The sequence below is a fragment of the Lethenteron reissneri genome, chromosome 5, assembly GCF_015708825.2.
Source record: "Lethenteron reissneri isolate LAM-NWPU_2019-01 chromosome 5, ASM1570882v1, whole genome shotgun sequence".
Taxonomy (NCBI): domain Eukaryota; kingdom Metazoa; phylum Chordata; class Hyperoartia; order Petromyzontiformes; family Petromyzontidae; genus Lethenteron; species Lethenteron reissneri.
In genome coordinates, this window is record NC_083783.1 from 6,748,568 (window position 1) to 6,766,820 (window position 18,253).

At 46.9% G+C, this 18,253-nt stretch overlaps 1 protein-coding gene across 3 annotated transcripts in view; it reads right to left on the reverse strand.

Moving 5' to 3' along the window:
- The window catches only part of LOC133351810 (kelch-like protein 9), a 72,497-nt gene extending 55,717 nt beyond the window's left edge, over nt 1-16,780 (reverse strand). The window contains exon 1 of one of the 3 annotated variants that reach the window (XM_061567372.1): nt 16,671-16,780. Coding sequence is in view for 1 of the 3 variants with exons in the window: in XM_061567352.1 (XP_061423336.1) it covers nt 15,932-16,017 (86 nt within the window). In the remaining 2 variants the exon portion in view is untranslated. Of the gene's footprint in view, nt 1-14,030; nt 14,320-15,931; nt 16,103-16,670 lie in introns of those variants that run through there. The other 2 variants (XM_061567352.1, XM_061567362.1) reach the window with 2 other exon arrangements.
- Nucleotides 16,781-18,253: the final 1,473 nt, after the last annotated feature.

Sequence of the window (18,253 nt, forward strand, 5' to 3'; positions counted from 1 at the left end):
CCACGGGATCATAATTTCATTACTATAATGCACATCGATAACAGCGCACGGCAGCAACAACAACAATAATTAAATTGTATTTTTTTTTTAAACATGAAAACAAAATCAATCACAACACAGGCAACAGAAAACCCCAGTTCATTATTTTCGCGAGTTTCTCCATCGGCAACTGTTGGCAAACAATCCCTGCAATCAAGTCATTGCACAGCTCACGTGTACAATTACTCCTCACCTCCACCCCCCGTCAAGAGAACGTCCATCACGGGGAGACGGAGCGATTAAATAAGCTGGTGCACCGGTGGATCGTTGTTGCATCGCACGATTGTGGAAGGTGGCGGTGGCAGTGGCGGCTTGCGAAGGGCCCCTTCATCCAGCAGTGGATTGACCGCGGCTGATGATGATGATTATGATGATATCTCCCGTGCTTACAGTCAATTGAGTTGAGGTTCAAAACAAAGTATACAACCGTAGTTTGATGATAACTATTAGATGTATTAAGCAGAGAGAGAGAAATGGCAAAAATTGTGCAGGTAACTTCACTCATGCCTAGATGATAGCCTCTGTTTGCCCAGATTACAGCCTTCTCTGGTATCGCCCCTATCCACGCACACGCACGCACGCGCGCGTGCGTAAATGTTTATTTATCACCGTGGTTGCTGATCAGCTGTCCCAACACACACAAGGCTGGTTTGTCAGGGCGACACAGCGGCTGCCAATGTGTCACCACCACCCTCCCCCCCCTAGTCTATTGTCGTCTCTCTCCACTGTCGTCTCGTAGCGAGATCAAGAATCGCTTTGTACATCTCATGGAGTAGACGATGTCGTTGTGGTCCATGGGTCGGGTAAACCGCTCCAGGGAAAGATGTTTTTATTTATTTCACAGGACATCTCTCTCCCCCGCCCCCGCGCTCTCCCCACCAAAGAAAATCCTTCCAAGTTGCAATTTGATAGTTTACAGAATCGGGCGCACTTGGCCCACACACTCTTCTATGACACTTTCCTGATGTCTAGAGGCTGGTGCATGTCGTTATTTCATCTAGGTTGCATCGCTGTAATGCAGCGGTCGGGAACCTATGGCTCGCGAGCCATATATGGCTCTTCCGGTGACGGCATATGGGCTCCCAGACTATTTTGAGTTGAAAAAAATAATAATAATAATAATAATAATAAAAATAAAATCAGTTTGGAACTGATTTTAAAATACTTGTGATATTGCTTAATAATACTGTGTCATTTTAAAGTAAACAGAAATTAGTTTTGAAGATAAAATTTCTCGGGTCACGGGTCCCGTGACCAGAAGTCGCATTAAAAGTAAGACATTTAATTTATTATACGTAAAAAATACTTTATGGCTCTCAATGAAATATATTTAGAAATATTTGGCTTTTATGGCTCTCCCAGTCAAAAAGGTTCCCGACCCCTGCTGTAATGCCTTGGCTTGCTGGCGTTTCTAAAAGTGGTCTAAATAGATTACAATGTATGCAAAACTCAGCTGCCCGGGTTTTGACCAGCTCTAAATCGTGTGACCACATTACTACGAGTTTCTATTTCCTGTGAAGTACAGAATCGACTTCAAGAATCTTCTGCTCACATGTAAGGCACTGGAATGGGTTGGCTCCGAAATATCTCGCCGATCTGCTCAAGTTGAATATTGCACTGCGGAACGTTAGATCGGCTGATTCTGTTCCTGTCATCATTCCAAAGACAAGACTGTGATGATGTTACATGATTATAGATTCCCCTTTCCTCGGCCCATTAGGGATTCTGATTCACGTCTTAACACTCACTAAATTGTATCGCCGGCTTTCCCCGTAACTTTGGATTTGAAACCAATGTTGACGCATTTGCTGTTGTTTGATTGGATTACTCGGTTATTGTTATAGTTATTCACTATTATCATAGTTTGTTCTTCATTGTATTGGCATTTTGAGTGAAGTTAGCATTGATATTATTCTTATTACAAGCTTTCGATTTCACTTAGATCGTATCTATGCTTGTGAGTGCGTTTTTTTAGAGATATTTCCTTGAGATATTTCTATATGGAAGGCGCTTCATCAAATAGAGTTTATTGTTATTTTCGTCACGTCACAGTAAAAGTTAGATGTGTAATTCTCAGAGATGGAATTTGGCCAAATTAAATGAAAATGTTATACGACGAGTTTGCTTGTGGGCACATCTGCAGCACTTAAAGGTATTTGTTTCTTGACTTAAAGCTTTCGTGACTGCAGGAATTCAAAGTCTTTGGGTATTTCGGCAAAGTCACGTAGATAGAAAAATTATTTTAAAAATCACGACGTTTTGATCGCAACACAAGCAATCGTCTTCAGGTGAAAAAATACAGCAGGCAAACTGCTGAAGCAGGATAAACAGCAGTTATCCTGCTGTATGTGTTCACCTAAAGATGATTGCTTGTGTTGCGATCGAAACGTCGTGATTTTTTAAATAATTTTTCTACCTACGTGACTTCACCAAAAGACCCAAAGAGTATTTGTTTCTATACTTAATATGACCATAACATGAAAGTTCAACCTCTTAATACCCCATCCCCATACTCCTTAGGCTCCAGCCCTTCCTCATTAGACACTGACTCCTGACACAATCATCAGGGTCAACCGCCTCAATGTAAAATCGCAGCTGTTGCTCTACATCAACATCGACCATACGAAGATGACGATGACGACGACGAAGAAGACTGACAGACGAGGACCTCTCCATCCTCTTTTGGGAGGGGTGCGGTGGCTTCGTGACAACCCAACATCCCTCTTAGAACAAAATAATAATAGTGATGGGCATTTTGTGCGTGCAGTCATTGGGTGGGCCCCCATGGGTGTGGAGGTACGAATTCTACAGAGGCAGCAGTGGGCGCCACGGTGGCGAGATGCTAACTACCTCTCCTGGTATACGGGATTGTGGGTTCCATCCCGACTCTGACGCCTGTATATTTGTAGTTTACATATCTCTTTGTCTCCCTGAGGTCATGTGGATTTTTTTCCGGGTCCTCCAGTTTTTCCCTCCACATTTAGAATCAATAAGCACTTAGAGTCTTTAGCAGCAATACATTTCCACGTGATAAGCCACTTCATTGAGCTATCACTTGTGATAACCAGGTAGCTTCTGAAAAACCTCAGTGTGTCTCTTTGCTTAGTCATTGGTGACCATACTATAACCCCGTTAATTCACTACACTCGTAATTTCAGTCTTTGTGGGTCCGATGTCTCCATTTAAGCCCGTGGGACTCTATCTAGTTTTTAAAATAAATACATATACAAGTTTCTACAATAAATTATGAGTGCCAGAGCCGAGATCATCAACTCGCTGCATTTGAAAATCCAGTTTGATCACAAGTAGTTCAAACTCACAATCAAAATCAAAATTTCAGCATCGCCAATTCGGTGACCTCTGACCTCTGAACCACCGGGCCACCTCATAATGGGTTCTATCACAGTTACAATATAGAGAGTGGAACAAACATAACATGATAAATAGAATCATGAATAATTCATACATCAAGCAGATAAATAAAAGGCAGGTTCATGCCGCAGCTCACATACCTTCAAGCCAGCCCTGATTATAGCCTTTCTCTCAATTTCATCCATCCAGTCTCGAATGTTTATCCTTGATATGCTGATAAGGGCTTGTCAACTGATGCAATCACTTGAACGTATTTTTCTTCTGACCTTTTTGTTACATTTATTCTCTTACACATTTCCTAACAAACCCCCAAAAACATATATTACACAAAACGAGCATTGATGCTGCGCAATAAAAAGGCAAAAGTGTAACCAACGGATAGTTGGTCGGGGTTTTATAAATGATTAAAAGTAGATGAACGCCAGTGGCGTCCTAATATCTGGGTGGACAGAGGTGGAGGGGGTTGTGAGGAACTCGTCTCATTAGTCCCACGGTTTCAAAGGCCGCGCCGGGGAGATGGAACAAAACGGACGACCTCTGGATGGCAAAATCCGCCACCCGTGGCCAAGCTCCCCCACGTGGTACCATGAAGATTCGATTCGTTGCGCAATGCATCCCGGGTATTTTACGGAAAAAAAAAACGATCCGAACCTTTCCGATCGCAATGCTCTGAAAAAACAACAATGAAGAGGAGACCAGCTTTTGTCTGCATGCGTCGCCATAAAGTATATGAGCGTTGAACAACGTGTAAGGAATGTAAAATGCTTTGCTGCTGAACGCCCCGTGTATTTACCTCGGCGGCTGGTGGCCCTTTCGAGCGAGCAGCAAGCAAAGGCTCCTGGGAGAAGGCTGCCTCCGAGATTTAATTAATTTGCTTTGTTTGTCCTCAAACTCCCACGTATTGGCCCCCAACTATCGGCCAAACTCCCCCATTATTGTCCAGCAACTTCCCCCTCCCCCCGCCCCCGCGCGCATCCGATTGGCGCGGTCGGCTATGTACGGCGCGAAAGAAGTTCAGCGTACATACGGACAGACATACGGGCGCGCGTGTGTCTAGTTCACATGCTATTTGAGCAGATAGGGCCGTTCTTGGAATCTCGGCTGATGTTTAAATGCGCGCGTGTAGAGCCCCCATTTTTTTTTAATCCATCGCTGGAAGACGGCCTCCAATAAGCCTTGCGTGTCACTGGGAGGTTATCTGACCATATTTCGCCACGCTGGTGAGCGCAGATTAGTGAAAGTGGGGAGCACAAGACGTCGTGGGAACATATAAGAAGAGTACAACAATTTATATTATTCAACTGTCCTCTGCTGCCCACAACGTAGCAAAGCTCCACAGCTGTCTATGACAATATTCTTCGGTTTTTTCGGTAAAGTCACGTAGGTAAAACATTAAACTTAATAAAAGTTAAATAAAATAAAAATCACGACGTTTCGGAGGCAACACAAGCTTCCGCCTTCAGGTGGAACCGTCACAGCCACGACTGCTGTATCAAGTAAATGAGAGATTGCAGGAGCTACCACTCCGTTTATATAATGGTTGGAGAGGGGGGAAGGGCCAAGTACAGCACAATTTGTATTCATATGGTAAGGTGAGGCTTAAAAGGGTGAGCATTTGTTATGGAGAGGTACGGTTTGTGACTCAACCTGTGACAAGGAGAAAACAACTGAACATGGTAAACCTGCCTATGACAACGTGGTGTGCATGGTGGTCACCCATCCAAGCACTCATCAGGCTCAACCCTTGCTTAGCTTCCGAGACCTGACAAGGTTGAGCACATTCTCATAGGCCGCTTATGAAAAATAATCTAATAGCTCAGTGGGCTTTACCTGGTAAAATAAACATAGATTTTTGTTTGTTTGTTTGTGATTTGCTTATCTTTGCTATGCTTTGCACTCCCATCTTGTTTTCGCATTGTTTGCCGTTGTAACTTTCTGACCCACCTCTCCTGGACATCTGTGAGAAAAAGCTTCATAGAAATTCGGATTTTTCCAGTATAAATAAAGATTCCGATTCTAATAGGCATCTGCATTCTCGAATTCGTGTTACGTCCAATCAGTTTGGCCACCGTGGACATCTGGAATAGTGTCCAGAAATCTCAATGAGATAAATTTCATCTTATAACCGGCGCTACTGCAATGCTCAAATATGTATCCATAGAGTGATACAGCATGAGATGTAAAACAAATAAGTATAACCCGTAAAAACAAAGTTTTTCACTCTAAATCCTTTATATGCGTGGCGGCTAGAGTCCTCTCGTCCTCTGGCTTGAGATGGCTGCCACCCATGGGTCAGATGATTGTCTGCCACCATTAAGCAATTGGTAATTAAATATTTAATTTATTTTCCCGAAACAGTGTAAAATTTAGGAATTTTTTTCACGTAAATTAATTGTCTCGCACAACGAGTCTGTGTGCAAAATGTTAGCTCGATTGGATCACGGGAAGTGGGTTAAAAAACGACCGAAAGATTTGCACGGTCGTAAGCAAGCAAGCAAGCACGCAAGCAAGCAAGCGAACTTAATATAAAGGATTTAAAAATATCCAAAGATGTAAAAAAATATATACGCTGCTGGGAGGTGGAAATGTATCCTGCCACGACAGATCCTGCATTTGGCGTGGGAAACTTTAAAATTCCTTGTCTTGAACGCATTCTATGGATCATTCGGGCAATTGCACAAGCTCGGGCGAAAATCCCGTGACACCATAACTTCCGGTGACCACATCAAACTTAAAAACGTTGAAGTTTTATTTTACCATCGAAGGCCCACTGAGCTATATAGCTCTTTTTCGGAAGTGACCTGGCACCGAATGAGGGCTCAACGATTTGGTTTATCGTGTAGAAATTTGTAACAGCCGAATACTCTAAACGCACGTTTTTTAAATGTGGAGGGGAAAACCGGAGGACCCGGAGAAAAATACATGCAACCACGGAGAGAACATGCAAACTCCAAATAAACCGGGTCAGGATCGGGATTGAACCCACGACCTCCTGTATACCAGGAGAGGTAGTTAACATCTCGCCACCGCGGCGTTGCTGGGCCAGCACCGTACCTTCAGTGATGGTGGTGATAAAAAATATATATTATTTCATAGAGCTGTCAAATGATTCCCAGAAGCGTCCATCCCCACGGCTTCATTTTTAGCCAGTGAGCTTTTGACAGACACATCACACCACCGTCTCCCCCAGCTGACCCAACCACCCACTCTCTGGAGGTGCACATGATAAATCAAGTGTACCTGGCATGTCAGAATCCCTGTGAGCTGAATTTAACTCTGGTGAATCCAGGCAGACAGGCAGATGATAGGCTTTGACCGCAATGTCCACTGTATACGTGTGACGGTAATGCCTGGCTCGCCTGTTCAAAGAAGGCAAGGCAGGGAGTTGACACTGCTTAATCACAATCTGGACACGGGTTCCACCCCCCCCCCCCGCGATCAAATACTGTCTTTGAACTAGATACAATAATTATGCTTTCACGAAAAACCTTCACAAAAATATATTGAGCAGTGATATTTTTTGGGCATATTTTTTTTTATTTCTTTCTGACTTGCTGATTATACTGCCATGCGGTTCTGGAAATCTGGATAAAAAAATTTCAAACACACTGAGCAGTGCTCATGGACCAATTCAAAACTATGTATTAAACATGTGTGGGGGAGGGGGGGTTTGATCTTTTTATTTTTTCTCCCAAAGCGAATGCAACTTCTTGCTATCCGTGTCACGTCACGAGATGAAGTTTCCATTCGTGATTCACGCAGAGCTGCGCAATTGAGAATTGGCCAGTGGAAGTGGAGATCTCAGAGCCCACCTCTGTGATCCCTTCGTGTGACCTCTGGTCCACACATTAAAGGGCAGCAATATCCTCTCGCGATCTGCGTCTGGGAATAACGTTCGTCGAATGAGAGTCGGACCGGTATTTGAATTTTTTACCCAATCAGGTATGGAACCAAATATGACGTCGTGGGTTCTTGATGCTGTGATTTGTGACCGGACTCAACCCATTGATTCGCTCCATCCGAGAAGCCAGTTTGATCACAGCTGCTCGCATTCAAACCCAGGGCCGCAGTGGTTCCAGCTTCAGGGTTCCTGACCTCTGAGCCACCCAGCCACCTTTAAATGGCTTTTGTCAGTACATAAATATCAGAGCAATTCACCAACGCAAAACAACCCCCCCGCCCGCCCACAATCTGAATATGAGTTCTGTATTAGGTAACTGGGCAGTTGAGATCAGTAATGCAGAATTATATTCGTTTAGGATATATTGTGGTTGGCGTGGGCCTCGGTACAAAAAATTAAAGGAGGGTCCTTGTCCAATCACCGCCCCATCCTTCCCAACCTGTCACCTGGTTGCATCCGGCCCGCGGGACGCTGTGCAGTTGCACCGTCTGCACGCCCGATAGCTACGCACGCCACTGCCGTACAATGCAGGCAACAATTAAAATCGCTACGAACGTTACATTAATCACAAGAGAGAACGAAATATGGGTTGGGTTGAAATTGTAAACCATTTTGTGCGCACGAAGCATTGCCAAATATGATAATCTCCAAAGGAGTTTGGTTTTGGTCAGGTTTGAAATGATTAAGTGCATTCACACGTGACAGGCCCCTGCTTGAACACGAACAAATAATCACAAACAAACATTGGGATTATGTCAACCTCTGTGGCTTCATGAAATGCTGACTGGGCAAACTGCTGCGACTGCCGCCGCTGCTGCTGCTGCTGCTACTGATTAAACCACAACGTTTAAACTTATGTTACATAATCGGACAGATAAGTACATTTCATACTGCAGTGAGGTGAAAGGCGCATTGAAAAATCGCTGCCGTACGGAGGACAGCAGTGGTCCATACAATCAATGTCATCCACATTGACAATCAGAGCCTCAGTGGCTGTGGTACTACCACTGCCAGGTCATCACCAGGACACTTTGATTGATCTGTTTTTTTGTTTTCAAAAGCCCCACAACAACTATTGAGTGCAGGCTTCTGGGACTAATGTAATTGCATAAATTGAAATCCTTCTTCCATTGTATTGACCATCCCACTATAATGTTTTTTAATCGGATTCCAATTTTCGTTCGTGCAGCCGGTTTTGATTTTAATCAGTTTCCAATTTGTTAGTTAAATTTGTACGGGCCAGCCTTGTACGTGTGCGCGTCATTGTATACATGCATGCGCGTACGTATATTAGGAAGCCACTGGCAATATCCACTTTAAAATCTAGATTGAAAACTAATTTATTTAGAACTGCGGTTTGTGTTTAGTTTGTTGTCCTTCCCCCGCACCTCCGATTAGCACGGTTGGCTACGTACGGTGCGAAAGAAGTTCAACATACATACATACACACACGGGGTTGAGCGGTGGCACAGTTGTTAGCGCACTACGCTATGAACATGACCACCCGAGTTCGATTCCTGGCTATGGCTAACATCAGTGGTGAATGTCCAAACCGATCCTGTGAAATCAACCTTAAACATAATACCTGGTAGGACATATAAACATCAAGAACTGGGAAGACAAAGGCGGCTGGGTGTGGTGCTGGCCACAAACACCACCCCCTTGTTTGCGATATTTACCTTCATGGGTGCTTACTGACAGTACTCGCCCTAACAGCCTGTGTCGATATTCTTAGGTGTTTTCGGTAAAGTCACGTAGGTAAAACATCAAAATTAATAAAATAATAAAATAAAATAAAGATCACGACGTTTCGGAGGCAACACAAGTCTCCGTCATCAGGTGGGACAGTCACAGCCAGATTAGCTGCATCAAGTGAGGCAATGATTCAAGATGTAATCCCTTAAAAGCGAGTTGAGGGGGGAGGAGAGGAGAGCCTGTGTCGACTAGACGGGGCTTTTTGTCTTTGTGTGCATCTCTGCATCTCTGCACACAACGACTTTATTAAGCATGCAGCGAGAGATGTAGCCCGGCTATATTATCGTATGTGCATCATGCTAACGTCGCGTATGTCGATTTAGCATGATTGAAAATGCTGTTGTCGGATTATGTCTACTTTGGTAGCTCTCCAAGGTACAGAATGTAAATACTGAGCAAGAGATAGATTAAAATGTCATCTTGTAATTTCCATTGCATAACGCGGCATTAGTTTACCGCAAGTCCCTACACAGACATAGTGCCAGACCTTGTGCAAGCAGAAAAAACACATTTAATTCATTTTATTCCAGGCAATGTATCACCCACCCTATATATGTGTAATACTACCAAATGAATCCGTGTTGGTGTAGGTTATGCATTGCTATTGAGATGATGCTAATGCAAGTTAGAGTATCAATAGTTTTATGATGAAATTCACGTGAATGGAGGTGGTAAAGAGATCGCAATTGTATCTGCGTGTTCGTGATTATAATGATGTTAGAGAATGAGGTCATGGTAAACAAAACACAAATGTGAAACCGTAGATGACGACGATGATGGCATTACGTGTTCACGCCCCACGCAATTAGTATTGGGCACTGCTGCCAATGAAGCAGCAGCAGCACCACCACCAAGTAATTGGCTTCACTGCTTGCATCGATGATCAACCAACAAAAGCCCAACAAATCCGTCAAACAATACTCCGGCCTCAAAAGGGTAAATACATAATACGCGAGATGCTTCGGGCAATGGCTATTCTTCTTCTTAGCATAAGTGGTGAAGCAGCAGTGTGTTAGCCTCAATCTGTATCACAAGCACCCTCCGCCCCCTCCAGCGCGTTCCAGGTTTAGTTTCAGCTTTATTTCGTTTAACAAGGTGAGAACTCGGATAGCCTATTTTGAAAGAACGACCTGGGCCATGTGTCTGAGAGCAGTGAGCGGCGATTGCCGCTGTGTGTGCCTAATCCCCAATTGAGTAAATATTTGGGCAACTTTCCAAATTGTCAAATTTGGACCCTGACGCCCGACACACAATGGCCGACTCTTGCGAATGAGGTCCGGGACATCTTTCAGGTCAACTGTGAGGCAGATGGCACACAGCGTCATCATCATCATCATTAACACCCGCGGGTATTAACCAGGGTGGCAGCCGCTGCAATTCGAACCGTGAACCTCTTGCAAACGAGCAGCGAACGTGCCAACCACACAAGACCCACGTGACCGCCACAAGAGGAGGCAACCCCCCCCCCCCCCCGTGCTGTGACAAGCCCGCCCCCGTGACGCGTCTTGCACACCGACTCACTCCTCCGCTCCCCCCACCGCTGTGGGAGCCCCGGGTCAACGAACGCAGGAACACAGGAACGGAGGATTCTTCTGGTGGTAGACCACCAGGCTTGCGAACACGCGGGGACGGGCACAGCGATGCCAAACAAAACAGAGCAAACCGGCTGAAAGAGCGAGCGTATTCGCCGGATAACAAGGACGAACCTTGTTGGGAGTGCATCCTTATAATCCGGTAGATGTACGTGACCAGATTTTTTTTACGACTGCAACTGGAATCTAGACTGAGCGCGCGCGCACACACGCGCGCGTTTTTGGGGTGGGTCTCATTCTTCCGGAGCGCCTTACAATCCGGTACAGCTGGGAGCTGACACGTGCGCTGGGCCCATCTCAAAAGGCAATTGTAATTCGATGCTGAAGAGCTTCGAATTCATTGGAAAGTTAAATCCGAATTGCATTTCGCGTGAAAAATAATCGGCCGCGCTGTGCATGTGTGCGCACATAAGCTGCTTTGTGGGGAGCGGTAGTGTAGCAGGCAAACGCGCTGGGCTACGAACCTGGCGACCCGAGGCCCATTCCCGCTCACGGCCACCAGCACCAGTGACGATTATCTGAACCGCTCCTGGGCCTCCCCTAGGTCGACTCAGCCTCAAGTGAATACCTGGTGCGGTGTGTTAAACATTGCACTGGGGAGACAAAGGCGGGTGGGCGGGCGTGGTGCTGGCCATCCACCCCCTCGTGTTCCATGCCGGCCTTCATTGGTCGCCAACAGCACTCGCCCCAAAAGTCTGTTAAGGCTATACTGGGGAGATGATGGGATTTGTATAGGCCAAATGCCTTCATCAGAACGTTATAAGTGCGCACGTGTGTATAGCAGCAGCAGCAGCCCGTTGTGAATTCACTGCTGGATTTAGGTCACCCCATACCGTGTCAGTCATGGGGGGATGGGGGAAGTGTTTGACCATACTTCACCACGCTCGTAAAATGCGGGTTGATGAAGCCTTAGGGAGAGGGTGGGGTGGGAGCGACCGGACAGTGACCGGTTCAGATATGACTCGCCACTGACGTTAGCCGTGACCAAGAAATCGAACAATGTGCGCTGCTGGGGTTTTCACGCTTCAATGGTGTGACACGCTCACCGCTGCGCCCACCGCTCCAATCCGTTCAATAATGTACGCCGTACAACTGGATTGCATTACTAACAAATGTTGTTGCAACGATGTATAATTCACAGCATAATCACTAATTTATTAACGCGCGATCTACAGGGCATGAATTATGCAGATTGCGACTTTGTCTCAGAGGTCGGGGTCATGCGCGAAGGGGTCAGATTCAAGGCCATCACAAACCCGTCCCTCTAAGCCGACGCTATTTTTAGACCGCAGATAAGATTTAATTCAGATACGAATTATCCAATTTTGGGATTTGCCTCCATCCGCACACACAGACACACGCACACGCACGCGCACGTCCTCTGGCTACTGTGTGCACGAAAAGACCACGTATTGGACAACATGTTCTGTTTTAAACGGAAAACTCAGGATGAGGTACAATTTTAAGATGCTATATACGAATTACTAATGCAGTGCATAAAGATATAAGCAGGAGGGAATGTAGTCACAGGTAACGCTTCAGCCCTGCAAGTGCTTGCCCAAAATCACGGCTGGCAAAACGAGCCGCAGCTTGAGTGAGGAATAAATAGTCTATGTGGTACTTGGCCTTCTCTTCCTTCCTGGCCAAGATGTCTTGGATGAGGCGGGTGCCCTCACAGCAGAATGTGTACACCAACATAATTTCATCCGCATGCCTAACAATATACGTTGTATGTTTAAATGAACGTGGTGTACGCAAGAGATATTATCTGAATATTCGCACGATTCAATACAAATTGGAGTGAGGGTGTTAGCATGGCTGCACTATGAACCAGGCGAGCAGAGTTGGACTCCCGGCCACGGCTATCGTAGCGGACGACATCTGCACCTCCGATTAGCACGGTTGGCTACGTACGGTTCGAAATAATTTCAACATACATACATACAAATGCCTCCACCCCTGTCCCTTTACCAAACCACATAGAAGCAGAGATAGCCATATTATAGTGATACTCCGATTAGCACAGTTGGCTACGTACGGTGCGAAAAAATTTCAACATACATACATACAAATGCCTCCACCCCTGTCCCTTTACCAAACCATATAGAAGCAGAGATAGCCATATTATAGTGATACTCCGATTAGCACGGTTGGCTACGTACGGTGCGAAAGAAGTTCAACATACATACACTGCAATATGAACCTGGCTACCTAAGTTATATGCCTGGCGACGGCTAACATCAGTGGCGAGTAATGTCTGAACAGCTCCTGGATTTCCCTCTAACCCCCCCACCCCCTCACTCCTCCCACCAACTCGGACTTAGTCAGCCGTGGTGAAGTATGGTTAAACGACCCTCATGCACCAACGCTACACGGGGAGGGCATTCATCCAGCAGTGGATTCGCAAAGCGCTGTCCTGTAAACATACATGAGCAGCAGTCCCTCTGTCGGTCCACTGCTGGTCGCGGCGAGGGATTATTTGACGACCATACTTCGCCACGCTGGTCAAAGTGGGTTGAAGGCGATGAAAACGCAGCCTTTGTGAGCACGGTACAATGCAATCAATTATTTCGCTGGGCGCTGCCGGCTGCTGACAACGCATCCCTCCACAGGGTCGGTTGGCTTCACCGCTGAGTTTTAATACAAAGGCGCGGCCCTGCAAATCGCTTGCTTCACGGCACTGCTGGCGGATGGGCGTCTACTGCAGGGAGACCTTGAGAGATCTCCACTCTAAGCAGAGGGCATTCGCCCGAATCACTGCAAGAAGGAAGGGATTTGGAGTATCCCACACTTCACCATGACCACGCGCAACCTTCCGATCGTGATTAATTCACTGTGGCTGTCCCAATTTGACACAGCTTGGGTGGACAGAGACGCGTGGTGGGACGTGGGGGGGCGTTTAACACGAAACTCGCAAGATCGTCTCAACTGCCACGCCGGGAAAATCGACTAGAAACGGGCAGCCCTCCGGTCTTGCGTAGGTTGCAGGCTTGTGTAGCTACGTGCGCTAAACACATCCGCTGCGGGCAGAAACCCTTGATGAGAGCTTACTGTACTCTTAAGGCATCACGCAGCAACACGGGGGAGAGGAACAGGCGCACACACACGGAGAGCTTTGATCATGCTCTTAGTTCTTTCGGTAAAGTCACGTAGGTAAAAAAATCAAATTAAAATTAATAAAAAATAAAATAATAAAAAATCACGACGTTTCGGAGGCAACACAAGTCTCCGTCATCAGGTGGGACCGTCACAGCCAGATTTGCTGCTTTGATCATCGTGACTACAATAAAGACATAGCGACGAGAGCTTGGATCTCTAGAAGAGCCGCGCAGATAGGAACAGGCGAATCTCACTCATTTGTACCAACTTGCCTTTGCTTGGCCTCTGCGCGTTTCCTCCCGTCCACCACCAGTCACAGCCTAGCTCCTGAAATCCTGGCCATCGGTCCGTTTCCCACACGAGCGGTGAATTATAATTGTGATGATAATAATGATAATGTGACAGTAGTAGTAGTAATGATGATGGTTATTATAATGGTGGTGGTAGTGGTGGTGATGCTGATGATTGACTGACAGCCTGGACGCGGACAGAAGGCATAGCTAACGCTGTTAAGTGTCCGAGACTCGGGAGTGAGTGAACGGATGAGCGTAGATTTGCCGGCTGGCGTGCGTTGCTTTAGGGAGAGAGAGAGAGAGAGAGGTGGGGGTAGGGTGGATATTTGGATCGTAGCCTTTGCCCAGTTGCCTTGCCCATGCTGGCTTGCCACCTGCTCACAAACGTTACACGGAAGAGATTCACGAGGCGTTTGCCCTCTCTCCCTCACTCCCTACCCCCTCCCCCGCTTGATTCTCAAGCACGAATCAATGTAATGTGGGGCTCACAAACACATCAAAGCTCGCACGCCTTGCCAACAACCCCTTTTGTTCTCGCTGCACAGAAACAGTGCAGCCACTAACATCGTTGCTTAGGTGATAGTGGTGGTCATATTGATGATGATGAGCAAATGAGGTCATGACAATCTTTTGAGTATTAAGAAATTAATTGATGATGTTGTTACATGCTTGAGGCATGTTCTCATATTCATCAGTGTTCTATTGAGAATGATAATTCCCTATGTAACACAATTTTTGTTCCTGGGTACTAAGTGTTATCTTTATTATTGCTTATGCCTAAAAAGTATAGAAAATGACTATTATTCCCCGAAAACTTTGCTTTTGTGACCAGGACTTTACGTGAACGAAAAGACACAAATGCACACCGCGTTTTCTCAATGAAAATAGGTACATTTCAAAATATCATAGCCATTTTCTGTACTTTTGAGGCATAAGCAATTAAGAAATAAGACTTACTACCCAGGAACAATTGTATTGTTAAACTGTATAATGCTAAGGCAATGCTTACGGCGATGGTAGAACAATGGGTGGGGGGTGGAGGAGGTTGATCATCCCTTTTGTGAAAATAATAGGAGAGAGTAATGATGGTGGTGATTATAATAATACAATAATTACTGTTTTTACTGTGATAATTACTATTTTGGGAACAATTCTAAATTGCACAATGTGATGATGGTGGTGGTGGTGGTGATAGCAATAGAATAATGATGCGATGATAATTATGGTTTTTGGAATAATGACAATTATGATGATAAAATTGCGTGGAAAAAATAACTTTTGGAGAATATTAACGATGACAGTGATGATCATAATGATGATACATTATTACGCTCAAATGTGTATGCGTAATGATAACACTTCAGCTACAAGTTCACGACAAACTGGCACTGGCATTGATGCCATAGGTCAAGATCGAGGTCATTAAAATAAAAAAATTGCAACACAATGCTGACCGTTATTATTTGCAATAATTATGCGAACACACAAGACGACAAACATATTGGTGTACTCATTGCAGGGTGAGTAATACACGCTATATCGTGTTGTGACTATAAACAACACTGAAAAACGATAATTATTAAGGCAATAACCGTAATGTCACTGTGATGATGATAACAACGATAATATGGATGATGGTGCAGTAATGCAATGATACGGATGACAACAATGACAGTGGTGATGATCATGCCAAAGATGCCGATGACAATGATCATTTTGACGATGCGATCGCGACAATGGAATGCTTGCAGTGGTTGTCACGGCGATGATTAGGACAATGGTGATGACAATGACGGCGATGACAATGATGATGATGACTGACGCCGATGATGTGACAACAACGATCGGGTGAAGGCAGCCCCCCCCCCACCCCTTCTCACCTGCTCTGCACTCTCATCTTGTCCGCTGCAGGCACAGCGCGCCCGATCAAACAAGAGCAGGGACGTCTGAGCCTGAATTTGCTCATCACTGAAATGCCCTCGCATCGGCTCGCTGGCCCAGCACCCAGACACCCCCACCAATCAGCCAGTGCGAGCCGTCACGGATGGTGGGTGGGTGGGTTGGGTTGGGTGCTGTGGGTCGGCGTGTGACTTCATGCGTGTGTGCGCGTGCGCGCGCGCGCGTGCGTTGCGTTGCGCGCGTTCGCTGTGAAGGACGGAGGCAAATGAATGGAGGTTTCTCTGCTCTTGGCTCCGAGCCCCCCCCCCCCCCCTTCCTGAATGTTGCACTACCCAAAGTTGTGGGCGCTCCCTCTCTTCTCATCTCTTCTCTCTCTCTCTCACACACGCACGCACGCGCGCGCTGCGCGAACCGACAACATCAATGACGCACGTACCCCCCCCCCCCCCCCACCACCACCACTCCACGCTTCATGCGGGTACCTCTCTCCGCACGGATACACGTGTCGTATATAACAACACGATTATGGTCTCCTTGATTAACAGTGTACGGCGCGAGACGCGCGCGACGGCCATGGGATGCAATCTTCCCAACACGCCCACCGCTAATGGGCATGTCTGTATCGTTTCTGCAGCCCCAGCAGCAAAGTAATAGCCTGTGCTCGCCCAAGAAGAAAGCAAATACAACCCCCCCCCCCTCTCACTAAAACATAACACTTACTCGCAGCTGCGGTGCTGTGGAGATCGGGACACGCTGGAGTGTCATTCGGAAGAAAATATATTTAGCTGGTAATGCAATGCATTGAAATTCGGCCACGATGCCACGCGTCTCTTTCTGGTAACCAGGCACGTGCGCGGGCTGGTGTCGATCTCAAAGGAGACAAAGATCCCCCGTATAGCCTCAACAGACTGTCGGAGCAAGGGCTGTTAGCGAGCTACACGCGAGCGGGGTGGGTGGCGCAGTACCACGCCCGACCGCCTTTGTCTCCCCATTGGCGATGTTTTTCACAACGCACCAGGTACTCATTCGAGGCTGAGTCGACCTATGGGGAGGCCCGGGAGCGGTTCAGACAATCGTCATTGGTATGCGTTGGCCGTAAGCGGGAATCGAACTCGGCTTGATAGGTTCGTAGCGCACTCACCGCTCCACGAACGGATCATCGGGGACGCGCTCAATGTGTTGGATGAGACGGCACGGCAGGAGACCTGAGCCGAGTGCAAACTAATGCACGTGCATGCATATCGAGATTTCAGTTGCAGTTTCATGAAATTGCATAAACACGTGCGGCCACGCACATATAATGCCACGCCAGTTCGGGCAATTGGAAGAATAAGAAGAAGAGGAATATGAAGGAGAGACATTGCTTGAAACGTCGGCTATTATTGACGTATTCCTCTTTCAAGGGCAGTCCTACTAACGACCGCGGTCGTGTTTCGTTATTTGCGCTCGCGCGGCACTGAATGCGGTTTCACAAAACGAACGTTTTGCAGACACAATGTGTGGACGGCGGACGCACATACGTCTCAAAAAAGCACGCTCACAAAGCTCCCCATTGTATATTCGAATGCGGTACTCTTATGGTAAGTGCTCTTGGCAGACCCCTTGGTATGACCGGAACAGCACATGGAGGGCTACGCGTGATTGCCTACGCCCGCCCCAGTACCATATATTGTTTTGGTGTTATGACAGTTCACCATTGCAAGCTCAGTCAACCTCGCGGATGCTCACGCTGGGTGCCCGATTCCGGTTGGGCACTGGTGGTGGTGGTGGTGATGACAGTGGTGGTGGTGGTGATGACATTGGTGGTGGTGGTTGTAGTGGTGTTGGTGCGTGTGTATGTGGGGAGCGGTGGTATAGCGGTTAGGGCGCTGCGCTACGAACCTGGCGACCCGGATTCGATTGCCGCTCACGGCCAACACCCAGTGACGATTATCTGAACCGATCCTGGGCCTCCCCTAGGTCGACTCGGCCTCAAATGATAATCTGGTGCGATGTGTAAACATCGCCACTGGGGAGACAAAGGCGGCCGGTCGTGGTGTTTGCCACCCACCCCCTCGTGTGCCGTGCCGGCCTTCATAGTTGCTCGCTAACAGCACTTGCCCCTCCAGTATGTTAAGGCTATACGGGGGGTCTTTGGTGTGTGCGTGGCCGGGAATGAAGCCCAGGCGCAGTGCCTCATTTTCCACTCGGATGACAAAGGTCGCCCCCGGAGCATCTTTTAAAGACCCCCCCCCTCCCCCAAGCGCGAATTCTATTAGCGAGCGCAAAATTAAGGCTGGGACGGCCACACGAGGGATTGCTGC